At 42.7% G+C, this 15,197-nt stretch overlaps 1 protein-coding gene, 1 non-coding gene and 1 pseudogene across 2 annotated transcripts; 1 reads left to right on the top strand and 2 right to left on the bottom strand.

Moving 5' to 3' along the window:
• Window positions 1-570: 570 nt before the first annotated feature.
• Window positions 571-5,558, top strand: LOC136333376 (U1 small nuclear ribonucleoprotein A pseudogene; annotated as a pseudogene).
• On the bottom strand, window positions 3,822-3,946 carry LOC136321243 (small Cajal body-specific RNA 24). Its single transcript, XR_010728519.1, has one exon. It is a non-coding gene; the product is annotated as a small Cajal body-specific RNA 24 (non-coding RNA).
• ZNF317 (zinc finger protein 317) lies at window positions 4,632-14,209 on the bottom strand. Its single transcript, XM_066272334.1, has 7 exons — window positions 14,027-14,209; window positions 10,654-10,772; window positions 10,030-10,151; window positions 9,450-9,576; window positions 8,920-9,015; window positions 8,007-8,089; window positions 4,632-7,528 (listed from the first exon to the last, which is right to left on the bottom strand). Exons 2-7 carry the CDS (start codon window positions 10,682-10,684, stop codon window positions 6,209-6,211), a joined length of 1,779 nt encoding a protein of 592 aa, XP_066128431.1. The 5' UTR covers window positions 10,685-10,772; window positions 14,027-14,209; the 3' UTR covers window positions 4,632-6,208.
• Between the last annotated feature and the right edge of the window lie 988 nt (window positions 14,210-15,197).

The raw sequence follows: 15,197 nt of genomic DNA, 5'->3' as shown, positions 1-15,197 counted from the left end.
TGCTAGAAATCAGAACTGTCCGAACAAAAATGAAAGGAGAGAAAAGAATGAAAACGGAGTATCTAAGAACATGTGGCAATTACAAAAGGTGTGACATGTGCAATGGGAATTCCAGAAGAATAAGAGAAAGGACCAGAATATTTGAAGTAATAATGGATGAAAATTTCCTTAAATTAATGATAGGCAGCAAATCATACATCCAGGAAGCTCAGAGATCAATGCCAAGGAAAATCTACATTGAGGTATAGTATATGTAAATTGCAGAAAATCAACCTACACCTAAATTGATTAACAAAAACAAAAAAGGCTCTTCTACCTAGAAATTTAAAAACCTCTTATTAACTCCTGAGTAAAAGAAGAAATACAAACTGAAATTACAGAATTTTAAAGAAATTATTATCAAGACGTATATTAGAATCTATGGAATGAATTTTTCAGTAGGATCAGAGGAGAAATTCAGAGCATGAAGCAGTTATCAAGGTAAAAGATTAAATTAATAAACGAAAAGTATAAAGAAAAAGTGAAAATAAAAGCCGAAGTCAGTGAGGAGGTGCTGGGCTCGGCACTTCAATGCAGCAGCCTCCCCCGGCCAGCCCTGTGGCGGTGCTGTCCTCTCACAGCACCTCCCTTTACGGCAGGTCCTCTGATCTGCCCCAACCGCATATCTGTATCAACAATAAGAAGCTCAAGAAGGATGAACTGAAATGTCCCTGCTGTCATCATCTTCTAGTTTGGTCAGATCCTGAAGATCTTGGTGTCAGGAGTGTGATGAGGGTCAGGCCTTTGTCATCTGCCACCAACACCCTGCACTCCATGCAGGGTTTTCCCTTCATGACAAGCCCACGCACATCCAATACAACAAGATGACTTGGATGTCATCGCCAAAGTGAGGGCATCTTTGTGGAGAGGGACCAAGTGGGAGAAGAGGAAACCCAAGAGCCAGGAGACCCTGGTTGCTAAACAGGCCGTGTAGAGCCTGTCATCCTCACAGTGGGCAGTCCCAACCACGCTGCTGATGACTCAGGCGCCCTTCATCACGCATCACATGCCAGGCCAATCTCCCTACATGCCATCCCCTGGTATGATCCCATCTCCAGGTTTCTAAAGAGGCCAGATCCCACAGGGGGCCATGTCTCCACAGCAGCTTATACCAGGCCAGAAGCCACCCACCCAGCCTCTTTCAAAAAACCCACCAAATCACACCTTGTTCCTCACCAACCTACCAGGGAAGACTAATGAGCTCATGCTGTCCATTCTTTTCACCCAATTCCCTGACTTCAAGGAGGTCCGCTGGTCCAAGTGTGGCACAGCACAGCCTTCATGGAGTTTGACTATGAGATGCAGGCAGGGACTGCTTCCAACACCCTAACGGGACTTCAAGATCACCTAGCACAACTCCACGAAGATCTCTTTTGACAAAAAGTAGTGCTTTTTCCCCATGCCTGCCTCTACCCTATTGTGGACCACCCTCCTCCCCTTGGCTCAGCCCCTGTAAGGTAAGCTCCCATTGGGGGCCTTCTTAGGGCCGCATATGTGAGTGAGTGGTCATGAGCATTGTACCCAACCTGTCCCCACACACTACACCTAGCACTGTTACACTGGAATTAAATTGTTCTCTGTCTCTGGTGTTTGAAAAAAATTTGAGGAAAACACAAACAGACATAACAACTCAAAATTCCGTATTTTTGAAGAAAATAAAGCACTAGCTCATTAGATTCAGGAAAAGAAAAAGCAAATATACAAAAAATAGGTGACAACCACTGATTCAGAAAACATTTTTAAAATCATGAGATGACTTGGCTGACCCGTATACTGGATGAATTGGACAATTTCCTAGGAAAATACAGATTACCAACATTGATGCTATTAAAATTATAAAGCTTAAAACAGAGCAATGTTCATAGGAAATATCCCATTAAAAAAGCGCCAGACCCAGATGGTTTCATAGGGAGTTCTACCAAAACTTCCAAAACCAGAGAGTTCTAATGCTGTATAAATTAGTCTAGAGAACTGAAAAGGAAAGAAAAATCCATAAGACCTCTTATGAAACAAGTATAATACAAATACCTAAACTAGACAAAGATGGTAAAAAGTAAACTACAGACCAGTTACCATTCATGAACACCAATGCAAAATTCTAAATAAAATATTAGCAAAACAATTTCAAAATCAGTCTACTAAGAAAATAATACATCATGACCAAGTGTAATTCATTTGAAATGCAAGACTTTTTGAATTCACAGAAAACTTTCAAGATTCAAAATACCTTTTTAATGAGATAAAATATTTAACTTAGTTCTAAAAAAAACTAATGAAAACACAAAAGGGGCTCTCATCCCTACAAGGCAAGACTGTCCACTATCTCTGCTACTATTTATCACTTTATTAGAAGTATTAGCCAATGCAATTAGACAAGCAAAAACAATTAAAAGCATAACTTGGTAAACAAGTAAAGCTATCTCAATTTGCAGATGCCCCAGAAAAGCAACAATAAAACTTAAAAAATAACTCACCAATGCTCCAAGATGTAAAAATTTTCTTAAAGAAGCATTGTTCATAATTGGAAAAAATGGAAACAGTCCAGTACCTAACTATACATCAGCAGTAGAAAAGGTAAATAAGTTGTGGGATAATAATACAAAGAATTACTCTCTGAAAGTAAGAATGAAACTACAGCAACAGTCATTAATGTGACTCTCAAACCACCACCACTACTACTAATCCGACCACCTTTATGTGCAACTTGAATTCTGCAATGGCCCTCTAGCTTATCAACCTGGAACCCACTGTGGTCCTTTAAAATCATAAACTAGTCATCACTCCGTTCAAAACCCTCCACATTGAGAATAAAAGGTAGAGTTCTTCCCGTTAACCCACCGGATAGCTCCATAATCAAGACCCCGATCTAGCTCTGACCTCATCATCTTCTGCAACTCTTGAGCTTGATCCATTTCAGTCACTGGCTTCTCTGTCCCAAGCACATTTTTCATGATCTTTAAACTGCTAAGGGTGCTCTTCCCCACATTATAGTATGGACCACACCTACAGTTCATTTACATCTTTGCTCAACTGTCCCCTTAAACAAAAGGCTTTCCCTACCAACCCCAGAGATCCACTGGATCTTATCATCATACTTGATTTTTCCACTGCACTGACAACTATCAGATATATAATACAATATATTTACTCATTTATGAGGTACTTCAACCCCATGTGGAATGTAAGCAACACAAAGGCAAATATCTTGATTTACTTTATGCACCTGGGGCATAGAACAAGGTCTGACATAAAAGTAATATGGACTCTGGAACCAGACACCAGGATTCAAGTACAAGTACTGCTACTTGCTAACAGGTTGGCCTCAGACATGTCACCTAAACTTACTTCCTTCAGCTCCTCCATACACAAAAGACCTGATGGCACCCGCTTCTCATCACTTCTTCTTCTTTTTTTTTTTTTTTTTTTTTTTTGTATTTTTCTGAAGTTGGAAATGGGGAGGCAGTCAGACAGACTCCTGCATGTACCTGACGGGGATCCACCCAGCATGCCCACCAGGAGGCGATGCTCTGTTGCAACCAGAGCCATTCTAGCGCCTGAGGCAGAGGCCATGGAGCCATCCTCAGCGCCCGGGCCAACTTTTTGCTCCAATGGAGCCTTGGCTATGGGAGGGGAAGAGAGAGACAGAAAGGAAGGAGAGGGGGAGGGGTGGAAAAGCAGATGGGCACTTCTCCTGTGTGCCCTGGCCGGGAATAGAACCAGGATTCCTGCACGCCAGGCCGACGCTCTACCACTGAGACAACCGCCCAGGGCCCACTTCTTCTTAATGTCAGTAGTGGAACAATCCACCCTTCTTACTTGCAAAGGGTAAACAGAAAGCTACTATATTTCTCTAGGACATTTATAAAGAGTTTTCTTCACCTTAAGAAGAAACTGAACAGCCTGACCAGAGCGCTGGACTGGGATGCGGAGGACCCAGGTTCAAAACCCCAAGGTCGCCGGCTTAAGCGTGGGCTCATCCAGCTTGAGCAGGGGCTCACCAGCTTGAGTGTGGGGCCACTGGCTGAGCATGGGGCCACTGGCTTGAGGATGGGGTCACTCAGTCTGCTGCAGCCCCCAGTCAAGGCACATGTGAGAAAGCAATTAATGAACAACTAAGGTGCTGCAACAAAGAATGATGCTTCTCATCTCTCTCCCTTCCTGTCTGTCTGTCCCTATCTGTTCCTCTGCCACACACACACACACACACACACACACACACACACACACACACAAAGAAACTGAATAAAAGTAGATGTCCACTCAGCACGTTTGTGAAAACTAATACTGTTCTTCAATACAAGAAGTCAGGAAAACAAATGTTTAAATAGATCAAAGATATAAAATGCAATTTTAAAACCTGGTTTGAAGAATTTAAAAATCCATATTCAACAATGAAATGCATACGCAGATTATACCCATATGGGTAGCAGTTATAAAAACTCACAATGAACAGGTGAAGGCATCAGACAGCATCCAGATGGATGAAGCAGAACCCTCCTTCCACCAAAAAACTATTAAATAGGAAAAAAAAAAAAAGAAATATCTAAAGCAGCTTAAACCCATAATCAGTTTTATTTTTCCACATAATAGGAAGTCTGAAAGTAACAAATTTAGGACTAGTATAGATGCTCAAAGTCACTGGGAGGCCAGAATCATTTGTGAATTTTCTGCAGGATTCTCCTTAGGCTGTGTCTTGCATCCTCATGGTTAAAAGATGGATCTTAACACTAGCTACTGTATCTCCTTGCAAGGTGAGAAGTAGGGGGAAGTTGGCGGGGGGGGGGGGGGGGGGGGGACCTGTGGAGAAGAATCCAGGTAAGAATGGCCCCTTTTTAAACATCTTCTCAGAGCCCGTACAGTAACACTGCTCATTTGTTAATGGCCAGGCTGTGGGACATGAAGTGTACTAGTTGTAAGAAAACTTGTAAAGGAGTTAAAAAATAGTACACCTTACTAATCTGACAAAAATTGGGTTTTCTTGATATGGAAGATGAGATACTAGGGAAGAAACCAGAAGTATATGCCACCTTTGGCTGAAACATCTCAATGAACACATCTGATGAAAACATCACAGTCTGATCACAATGCATTTGATTTAGATACCTGTAACCAAATGGTACTAAAAATACCCACATTACACAGTACATAAGATTTACAGTCTATTGGTCAAGTAAGTCATCCAAAACAAAAGTAACACATGATTAAGAATGAAATTATATTAAAAATACTACACACAAACCTTGCGTTTCCTGAATTACATTGATTATATTTTTGAAGTTTTAAACAGAAATTCTCCGATTTTGAGTACTCAAGTTTCAAAAAAAACTGAGGGGCTGTTAAGTCAAGGTTTCTCAACCTTGGCAATATCAGCATTTTGGGGCACGTAAGTCTTTGGTCTGGGAGGCTCCTCTGCATTGCAGAATATTTAGCAGGATCCTTAATGTCTTGAAACTACATACCAGTAACACCTCCTCCAGTTTTAACAAACAAACGTATCTCCAGAAATTGCATGAACATCTCCTGGGGAGCAAAACCACCCCACTGGGAACCAACGCTGTGCAACAAGGGTTGGCAAGTTTTTTCTGTAAAGGGCCAGACAGCAAGTAGTTTAGACTTTGTGGGCCAACACAGTCTGTCACTTTTAAGTCTTCCTTAAAAATGTAAACTATTCTTAGCTTGAGAGCTATACAAAAAAAGACAGCTGGCTGTAGTCTGCTGACCATTACTGACTTCCATGTTTCTTGCTTTATAGACGTTTCTCCTTCATTTCTCTCATGAAGAATACATTGAGACCAGGAACTGTTTGCCCAGACAATGAATTCACAAATTCTCCCTACCTAGAGTGCTTACCCATGGGCCCAGAAGGTGCCAGGTGGTGCTCCAGTCATTTCAACATTCAACATCAGGCTAGGGTTTCTCTAAGTTGTCATGCTTGTTAAGAGTTAAATGTACACTGATGACTTCTAAACATCACAGATAAACACTTTCTCCCCCAGCATGAATTCTTACAAATCTCCAAAGTAATGAGAAGAAAATTTTTCTTTCTAGTCATTACATAAACACTAAGTTCCTTTGTGCCCAGTAAGATGAGTTCATAAGGACTTTCGTGTCATTTTTATACTTAGAAGGTTTCCTTCTAGTATGGGCTCTCATGTTTTTTAAAGGTGTGTCATTGGAGCCTTTTCCACAATGATGACACTAAGAGTTTCTCTCCCCGGTGAGTTTTCACATGACTCCTAAGAGATGAATGATCACTGAAGGCTTTCCCACAGGCTAAGCATTCATAGGGCTTCTCCCCAGTGTGTATCCTCCTGTGAACATTAAGGTTTGAGCCTATGCTGAAGGCTTTCCCACAGTGATCACACTCATACGGCTTCTCTCCTGTGTGACTTCTCATATGTGTTTTAAGAGTTGACTGGTTTCTGAAGGCTTTCCCACACTGTCTACATTCAACACGTTTCTTGACAAGATGAATGCTCATATGCCTCCTCCGGGATAAATAATCACCGAAGACTTTCCCACAGGCGGCACATTCATAGCGTCTCTCTTGAGTGTGTATCTTCCTGTGCGCAGTGAGGTTTGAGCTCGCACTGAAGGCTTTCCCACACAGATCACACCCATATGGTTTCTCTCCAGTGTGAGAATTCATGTGTGTCTTAAGGATGGACTGGTTTCTGAATGTTTTCCCACACTGCCTACATTCAACAGGTTTCTTTACAATATGAATTCGCATGTGTTTTCTACGTGATAAGAGATCACCAAAGGATTTCCCACATTCTTTACATTCATATGTTTTCTCTACCATGTGGTTCTTCTTGTGCAAATTAAAGTTAGATTTCCATCGAAAGGCTTTACCACACTGTGTGCATTCGTAGGGTTTCTCTCCAGTGTGATTCCTGACATGCTCTTTGAGATGCGAGGGATGCTGAAAGGCTTTCCCACAGTCTTGACATTCATAGGGTCTCTCTCCAGTGTGTGTTCTCTTGTGTGCAATGAGGTGGCAGCTCCTGCCGTAGGCCTTTCCACATTCATCACACTTGTAAGGTCTCTCCCCTGTGTGAACCCTCATGTGTATCTTCAGTGAGGAGAGGGTTCGGAATGCATTTCCACACTGACTACAGTCAAAGGGCTTCTCTGTGAGATGAGTTCTTGCATGACTCCTAAGGGCTGAGGGATCATTGAAAGCTTTCCCACAGGCACTGCATTCATAGGGTTTCTCCCCAGTGTGTATTCTCCTGTGCCGTGTAAGAGAAGCACTTGTGGTAAAGGCTTTTTGGCACTGATGACACTCGTGCATTTTTCTCCCATTGTAAATGTTCATATGTTGGATTAGATGTGGCCTGTTCTTGAAAACTACCCCACAGTCCCGGCGGTGATAAGGCTTCTTGCCAGCGTGCCTTCCCATCTGCTGAGTAAGATGGGCACCCATGCTGAAGACTCCAAACAGGTGAGCATAGTCAGTGGATTTCTCTCCAAGATGAGTTCTTTCCTGTTGATTGAAAGATGAGTGCTGAGTAAGTCATTTCCAGTATTTATTACTTTCCTAAGAATTATCCCATATGAACTGATAAATACTGAAGCACATCATTATGACTGAAGATATCACAACTTACAGTGCAGAAGTACTGCTCCTGCCCCATTTGGGCTCTATCAAATAGAACAGGTGAATCCTACGTATTCCCTAAGGTTCCATGTGTGTAACCACTACAAAGTGTTTCACATATACTTTATTAACTGTTTAAATCTGAACTGAGCCCCAACACTCAACATCTGAGACATAGTTACAGAAATATTTACTCAAGAATTGCAAGTGAAAAAGTTTGGGGTTAGTAATTGGTAATATTCACTGTCTCTGACACTTTCTTCTTGAGTACTGTCACTTGCCTAGTTCTTGACCTTTTCTAACTTAAGCTGCCCCAGTTGTCTCCTAATAAGAAATATTCAGAATTATCCAAGGGAAATCTTACCACTGTTACTCCACTAGATGCTTCCTTCCCAAAAATATCCTCCATGAGAATGGACCATTTGCTTTTAGATGGAATCTCCCAATCTGAAACAAATTGGGAAAAGATAAACTTGCTGACAGAAGAAAATGGTGGAATACTGGTGACAAAAATGAGTGAATCTTTTTGCAAAGATTAACCCTAAAGAAGGAAAGATGATGATGTGAAAAGGAAGAATGTACACGTGAGTAAAAATGAACAAACAAGTTGGCTATGTGATACTTCTGTCAGCACACTAAGAAGTAATTCTGGCCCTGGCCGGTTGGCTCAGTGATAGAGCACTGGCCCAGCATATGGATGTCCTGGGTTTGATTCCCAGTCAGGGCACACAGAAGAAGCGACCATTTGATTCTTCACCTCTCCCCTTCTTTCTTTCTCACTCTCTCTCTCCCCCTTCCTTAGCCATGGTTCGATTTGGTTTGATTAATTTAGGCATGTTGGCCCTGGGCACTGAGGATGGCTCTGTGGAGCCTCTGCCTCAGGAGCTAAAGGTGGCTTGGTTGACAAGCAACAGCCCCAGATGGGCACAGCACTGCTGCCCTGTAGGCGGCTTGCCAAGTGGATTCTGGTCAGGGTGCACGTGGGAGTCTGTCTCTGTCTCCCCTCCTCGAAGAAAAAAAAAGTAATTCTTCAAAGACTGACATTAATGACGGAAAGTGTACAATCAGGAATGTTGAATATGAAAGGATGGAAGAGTCCTTGTGGACATGTCAAATGTAAAGGTGAAAGGACAGTGAAACCAACAGATCTGTGGGAACAGAGGAGCAGTGAATGAGCATTTTCAAATCTCTCTGGGTGACATTTCCTAATGGATCTCCCTCCACCACCGTCCCTGGCAGGGCCAATATTCAGAAGCACTTGTTTGCCTGGGGCTTACCGGGACATGTGCCTCTAGGAAGTCCCCTCTCCTCTGTTCTCAGCTCCTCTTCTTGCTCCAAGTGGGAGATGAGGCTGGGTTTCCCCACCTGACACCCTACTCACGAGGAAAGACACATGATGAGGGAGGATCGTGCAGAGGACACGGGTTCTGAAATCAGAGTTCTGAAGATGGACAAGACTGACTTAGGAGCAGCAAAATGATGGTGACAAATTTCTAAGGGATACAGTGTAAGGTGGTCATAAAAAACCAAACCACAAATACCCGCATGTTTTTTGCTTCAAAAGATTTCTTAATTCAGAAGTTAAGGATTTCTTAATTCAGAAACCTATGCCCATGCTCAGACACTCTTGATAACCTCCAAGGTCAATGCAATAGATAAATCTCAATATCCATGGAGAGATAAACACCAGGCAGGTTGGCACCAGGTCATGACTGTATTCCAAATCCCCATACAGCTCCTAGGTTGCAGCAAGTATTTAAAATAAAAAACACTTGATTTATAAATAAAGAAATGCTGCCAGGCTTACCCACTGAGGCAAGGTTGCTATAGTTCTCCAGCATCACATCTTTGTACAGTTTTCTCTGAGAAGAATCCAGCAAGGGCCACTCTTTCTCAGTAAAGTCCACTGAAACATCCTGGAAAGTCACCGAGTCCTGAAACACCACACACAGTTGGGGGCAGTGAGAAACCGGCCTGTGCCCAAAGCTGGCAGAGGCTGAGGACTGGTCTGAGATGCGAAACAGGACTTCAGTGTGGGCTTCCAGGGTCGCAACATGCGCTCCAGAAGCCAGGCAGCAGCTGATTTCTCTTCTCTCTGAGGTGACCCCATCCACTCTCACTGCTCCAAATGCAACTCTTACATGGGACCAAAATCTCTCTCCACTTTTAGCCTGGCCCGAGTGCTCTGAACCATAAGACCAACATTTGGTATGTAACTCATTTTCCTTAACAACTCTGATACCAGGACAGCCTCTTTGGCTCTTTTTCTTGATCCCTCAGGCATCAATTAGCCTAAATAAAAGTTGAAAAGAATTTTATCATGTGATTTTTGGGGGTGTTCTAGAAAATGCCTCTCCCACCCTCAGGGGCCCTGGGATTTGGTGTACCTGGGAACCAACACTAGTTGACATATGAAGCTCCAGGCCATTACAAGCAAACAGATCCACATCCTGGTGACAAGAATGGTCTTTTGAAGCAAGAGGAATTTTTGACTCCTGCATGGATATAGCTAGAGAAGACAGGATCCCAGAATTAAAGCTTGCCTGACACCTGCAAACCACTAAACTGTAAGTGTGCAGTGCACACCCCTAATCAACACACACAAACATTAGTAACAATCCAGATCAGTCCTGCTCTACTCAAGGACAGGAAAATGGGAGGTAGACCAATAAACCCATCATGAAAGTGATATATATTCTCAATTTATGAGTGAAGAAATTAAAGCTCTACCAGGTAGCGCTTTTACTTCACTCAGATTTATCAAAATAATACATGGGATAAAGCAGGCTTACCCATACTTGTGCTCTTCCTTTCCACCAACTACGCTCTCCCTCCCTCACCCAAACTCACAAAGACTCTGAATCAGTCACCTGGGCACCCCCCAGGACTTTGCCCCCACTGCTTTCCAGTTCATTTGTCCTCTCCTTGTGACGCCTGCTCTTTCCTTGTACACCTGTGACCTTGGTGAAGTCAGGGCACTTCTGAAAGTATTCTTCACCCCAAGAACTTACCACATGTGGGAGAGAGATCAACAGCTGCCATCTTGTGAGATGATAATAAATCTGCCCAAACAACAGGGCTCTGGCATCACAAAGCTGCTCTCCTCTCACGGGACTCTTCGAGCAGGCATCTGCAGTGAATGAGAAATAGATTACTAGAATTCACGGCTTTCCTTCTCCCCTGCTCACAGATCGATTCCGACTTTTGCTTTCCAGTAGGTCCTTTTTGGAGCAACAAGTTCTGTCTGATTTCACGCCTTTACATTGCTTAGGGTTAGGCAAAACCCCCAGGCAATAAATGGTAGAAAATCCTGCACTGCCTCAAGTACGATTCAGATTCAATCTCCCAAGAAGAGGCGGTCCTCGACAAACAATGTTTTGAGTTTACAAGGCTCACTCCCATAAAAACTTTAAAAAATTGAGGAGTACTTCAGCTTATGCTGTTAGCGTAATACATACAGAATGTGGGTGAAATAGTTTGGCTGCATGCGGCAGAATACGCAGTAATGTGGCATATGAGGGAGTTGGCATCCCCCAGTATGCTTACCTATGCCATTTGGACTGTTAAAAGCACAAGTGTTCTGTTTGTGTTAGGCGAGGGTGTGTTTTGACTTCCACCAAAATTCAGGTTACGTAACTGTTGTAGGAACAGAACTGTGTTGTAACCCAAGGACCCCCTGTAATTTGTCATCAAGTACAACTCTGTTAAATTCCCTAGCTCATTCTTCCCCAACTTCAATGCTTGTGATGGTGTAGTCAATGCTAGTAGCCGTGAGGACAGCCCATCTAGGACTATACGTTCCAATCTCCAGTGCTGTTTGGCTCCACATTCCACACCAACATCACCTCTAGGTACCAACTTCGGCAGATAATGATTTAGAAATCTATTCTCTGGACAAATCTACACAACCGTCTACTTGCATAAACTCTTTCACTTTAGAGAGGATTCCAGGCCACTCCTGCTTCTACCATCTTGCTACCAAAAGCAATTCCTCTTCTCAAAGTCCCACCTATTAAGCCGAAATTCATCACATCACAATCCATCACCTTCACAATTTATTTGTCCAAATTCCTTTTAACCTTCTGCCTAATATAACCCCAAATGAGCAAAATACCAGCCCTGGAGGATTCCAACCAGCTACCGCCTCCCTGAAGGTAGCTGGGAAGACGAGTCTACACACAACCAGTAACCTTCAAAACTTGAAGTCACTGACCCTAACCAAGTATCTACACTAAAGAAAAGCATATTAGGCAATCCAATCTTTCAGTCTCCCAATAACCAGGTAAAAGTCTCAACAGTTTTTCTGAATAAAAAACTGTCTTACCATTTTACTTACTTTCAGCAAATAATCTTACAGCCCTTTCACAGTAATCACAACCAGAAAATATTCAGCAAAAACAGGAAAATGAAACAACAAAAATTCCAGATAGCAGAAAATACCTAGGAATAATAATAGACTATATAAAATATCTAGAAATAATTCAAAAGCTGTGTAATACCTTGACAAAAAAAAACAAACTGAAACACTGCTGAAGGAAGTTAAAGACCTAAATAAGTGAGGAGGAGCCCTAGTGGGTAGCTGTAAAGCCAGTAGCTGCAGCCACCATCACAGCCGCCTGGTCCACGCAGGTTCACACTGGATTTGGACAGTCAGTAATGAAACAATGGAGCCATGAACTGGTGGGCCATTACCTTTATTCCTGCTCACATCTGGCGAGCGAGAAATACACGCGGGCACCAAAACCCATTCATATGTCCTCCCCTTCCACAGCCAGGATAATCTTTCCGGGGTTTTATTTTCCCTAGAATCAAAACTAGTCTCACTCAGCCTTATTCACCTCTGTTCCCCTTTTCTTGGCCAGATTTATGGATTTGCTTTATTGTTGTTCTTTCAATTGTATGCACGTATTTTGTTTTGTTTTTGCACAGATGTCCTATAGGAGAAAAAATAATTGTAAAAAAACCAAACAAATAAAATGCTAAGAAAATCAATGCAAAATGTTAGTAATCATAATAACTATTAATGGGCTAATTCTAAAGTTTAGTAACAATGTTGAAGTGAACTTTTACTTCTAGTTATAGGCTATTTATATGAGTCAACTAAAGTCAATAAAATAAAAATTAAAAAGTCCACCAAAAGGTTTAATAATAAAAGGTATTCAAGACAAATGCTGCCAAAAAGGAAACCAGTGTGCCTGTTGTCCCAGTAGAGCCCAAGCTCTACGTGGATCAGGCGTCCCTGATTCGACTCCCCTGTGCAGTGGGACACTCCTGCTTATCAGCAGGGCTGGCAGCCTCTTCCAGACTACTCTTGAGGCAGCTATGAGGATGCTACTGAGAAGTGCCAACACTTACTGCCACTGGAGGAAAAACACAATCGACACAAGTTAGTTGCAAGAATCACACAGGCAATTTATTACTCACATGCCTGGGTACAGCTTAAGGGGGCAGGGTCGGAGTGCTCCTCTCCGCTGTCTTTGATCAGAGCCATTTGAAGACAATCCACGTTCACATCCGAATCTAGGCAACTACCGCAGCAGGGGGCCCTTCGGCTTTAGTACCTTTTCTGGCCTAACAGGCGTCAACAGCATTATCACCTCAACCTACCTTCTAACAGGTGTCAATCTACAGCATTATGACCTCAAACCACCTTTTTTGGAATTCCTAGCAGGGAGACCTTTTTATGTTAATCTATTGAAATGTTACATCAAGCCACTTTTAAGATGTTCCTAGGGAAGCTTCTTATTCATGTTAATTTTCAGAGTTAAGCCACTTCTTATCTATGCATAATTTCACACACACACACACACACACACACTAACTGGGCCCTGCTCGAAAGTCAGTCTGTTTATCACATCTGCACCTACTATATTAATTCCTATCCAGACGGCATAACTTTAATTTCCTTAATTTTAATATTATCTTAATTACTTTTATATATTTCACATTTTTTATATTTCTAAATATTTAGTTATAACATATTACAACACCTGTACTAATTAATATTAGACAAAACTGACCACGAAAGCTAAAGGAAGATAATTTATCTTCGCAGTCTCCAATTCCTGAACCCCCATGATGTCCTCAATTCACTCAGCCGGGCTTTTCCCTCTCCTCCCCAAAGTGTCAGGCGCTTTTTTTTTTTTTTTTTGACAAGATCACCAGTGCCTGCCCCTTGTCCCTAAATAATTTACGATTCTAAATTTCAGTCCCCGCGTCACCAGCGTTTCACATAGCTGATCACAGAATCTAAACACACTCCTCGCCTGGCTGCCTGGCTTCCCAGTCCCAGGTCTCCATGCTTTTAATTCCTCCTTGCCTGTGGGCCTCTCCTGTTCTCAGGAAGGCCGGGAGAAAAGGGTTAAATGAGGAAAGGGAGCTTACCCGACTGAGAGTAAAATCCGCAGAAGCGGGGGTATTGGGGGCTGCCGCGTAAAGGTCGAGAAGTTCAGACAAAGGGTTCACTCTGGGAGGGGCGGCGGAGGGTCACCACCAGCTGAGAGGAAACCGCACGGGAACTAGCCATTGCCCAGGAGTATAGAGGAGACCGCCTCCCGAGAATAATGGCTTCCGCTTCACTTCCGCCTTCTAAATCTCGCGGGACCTCATTGTCAGCTCTAACCCGGAAGCATAGGGTGGAAAGGTTTCTGGGAAATATAGTTCTGAAACTTCGGCGTGGGTCGGTTCCCGGTTGGATTCTGGTGGTTGAGCATATTTCCCCAATTTCTAATTGTTTGAGTCCCTACGGACTGAATTCTCAAGCTCCTTATAAACATTCTTTCTGTAATAGCAACAAATCTCACTGCAAGTATGCTTTATAGACTCAAGACCCAAATGTCCACCTGCAGCCCCACATCTCTAACCTGAATTCCAGAGAGAACGAGACATTCTTAATTTGGATATTTTGTAGATACTTTAAAATGTCAGAAATTAAACTCTGGACTCCACCTTCTCACACTAACTAGGAACCTTACCTTTCCACTTGTAAACTTTGAACACCTCAACCTCTTAGGCAGGATAGACAGTTATTAGGGCAGGAAAAGGGGAGAGGGGAACAAGGGAGATTTAAGATTTAATCTTACCCACTGAATGAGGGAGTCAGCAGTCCCCAAACTGGATTGAACAAGATAACCAGGTATCCGAATAGTTCCAGGAAAAACTGCAAAGAGGGATCTTGAAACCCTGCCTATTAGCCCCATTACAGGGAAACTAAGCCTTGAAGCTAAGAGTATATAACTCATAACACCCCAAGACGGGGCTCTCAGGCTAGCTGAGTTTGCCCCCTTGTACCTTGAGCCGAGTGTATAGCTTTACTTCATAAACTGCTTGCTTTACTTGAATGCTGCACTCCATCTCTCCTGAATTCTTTCCTGAGAGCGTGACAAGAACCAAGGAGGTGAGAAACCCCAAGGACTCAGGTCTTCTCTGGTGACAGACCTTTTTGTTTGTCCCATTGATCCATTAGGAAATGTTTGGTTCTACCTCAATCAGCAACCCAGAACTTGATCATTTTACCAGAAATGTTTTACATGCCTCTGGGTCAATGCAAGAGAGG

The sequence above is a fragment of the Saccopteryx bilineata genome, chromosome 1, assembly GCF_036850765.1.
Source record: "Saccopteryx bilineata isolate mSacBil1 chromosome 1, mSacBil1_pri_phased_curated, whole genome shotgun sequence".
Classification (NCBI taxonomy): domain Eukaryota; kingdom Metazoa; phylum Chordata; class Mammalia; order Chiroptera; family Emballonuridae; genus Saccopteryx; species Saccopteryx bilineata.
This window is presented reverse-complemented; position numbering and strand designations above follow the sequence as displayed.

Excerpts from the sequence above, each read along its gene's own strand:
- ZNF317 (XM_066272334.1), bottom strand. The coding sequence starts at position 10,684 with ATGGCAGCTGTTGATCTCTCTCCCACATGTG. Across the intron at positions 9,016-9,449 it reads TAGCAACCTTGCCTCAGTGG|GGTGTCAGGTGGGGAAACCC; the intron begins GTAAGCCTGGCA and ends CCTCGTGAGTAG. Across the intron at positions 8,090-8,919 it reads TCCTAGAGGCACATGTCCCG|ATTGGGAGATTCCATCTAAA; the intron begins GTAAGCCCCAGG and ends AATTTGTTTCAG.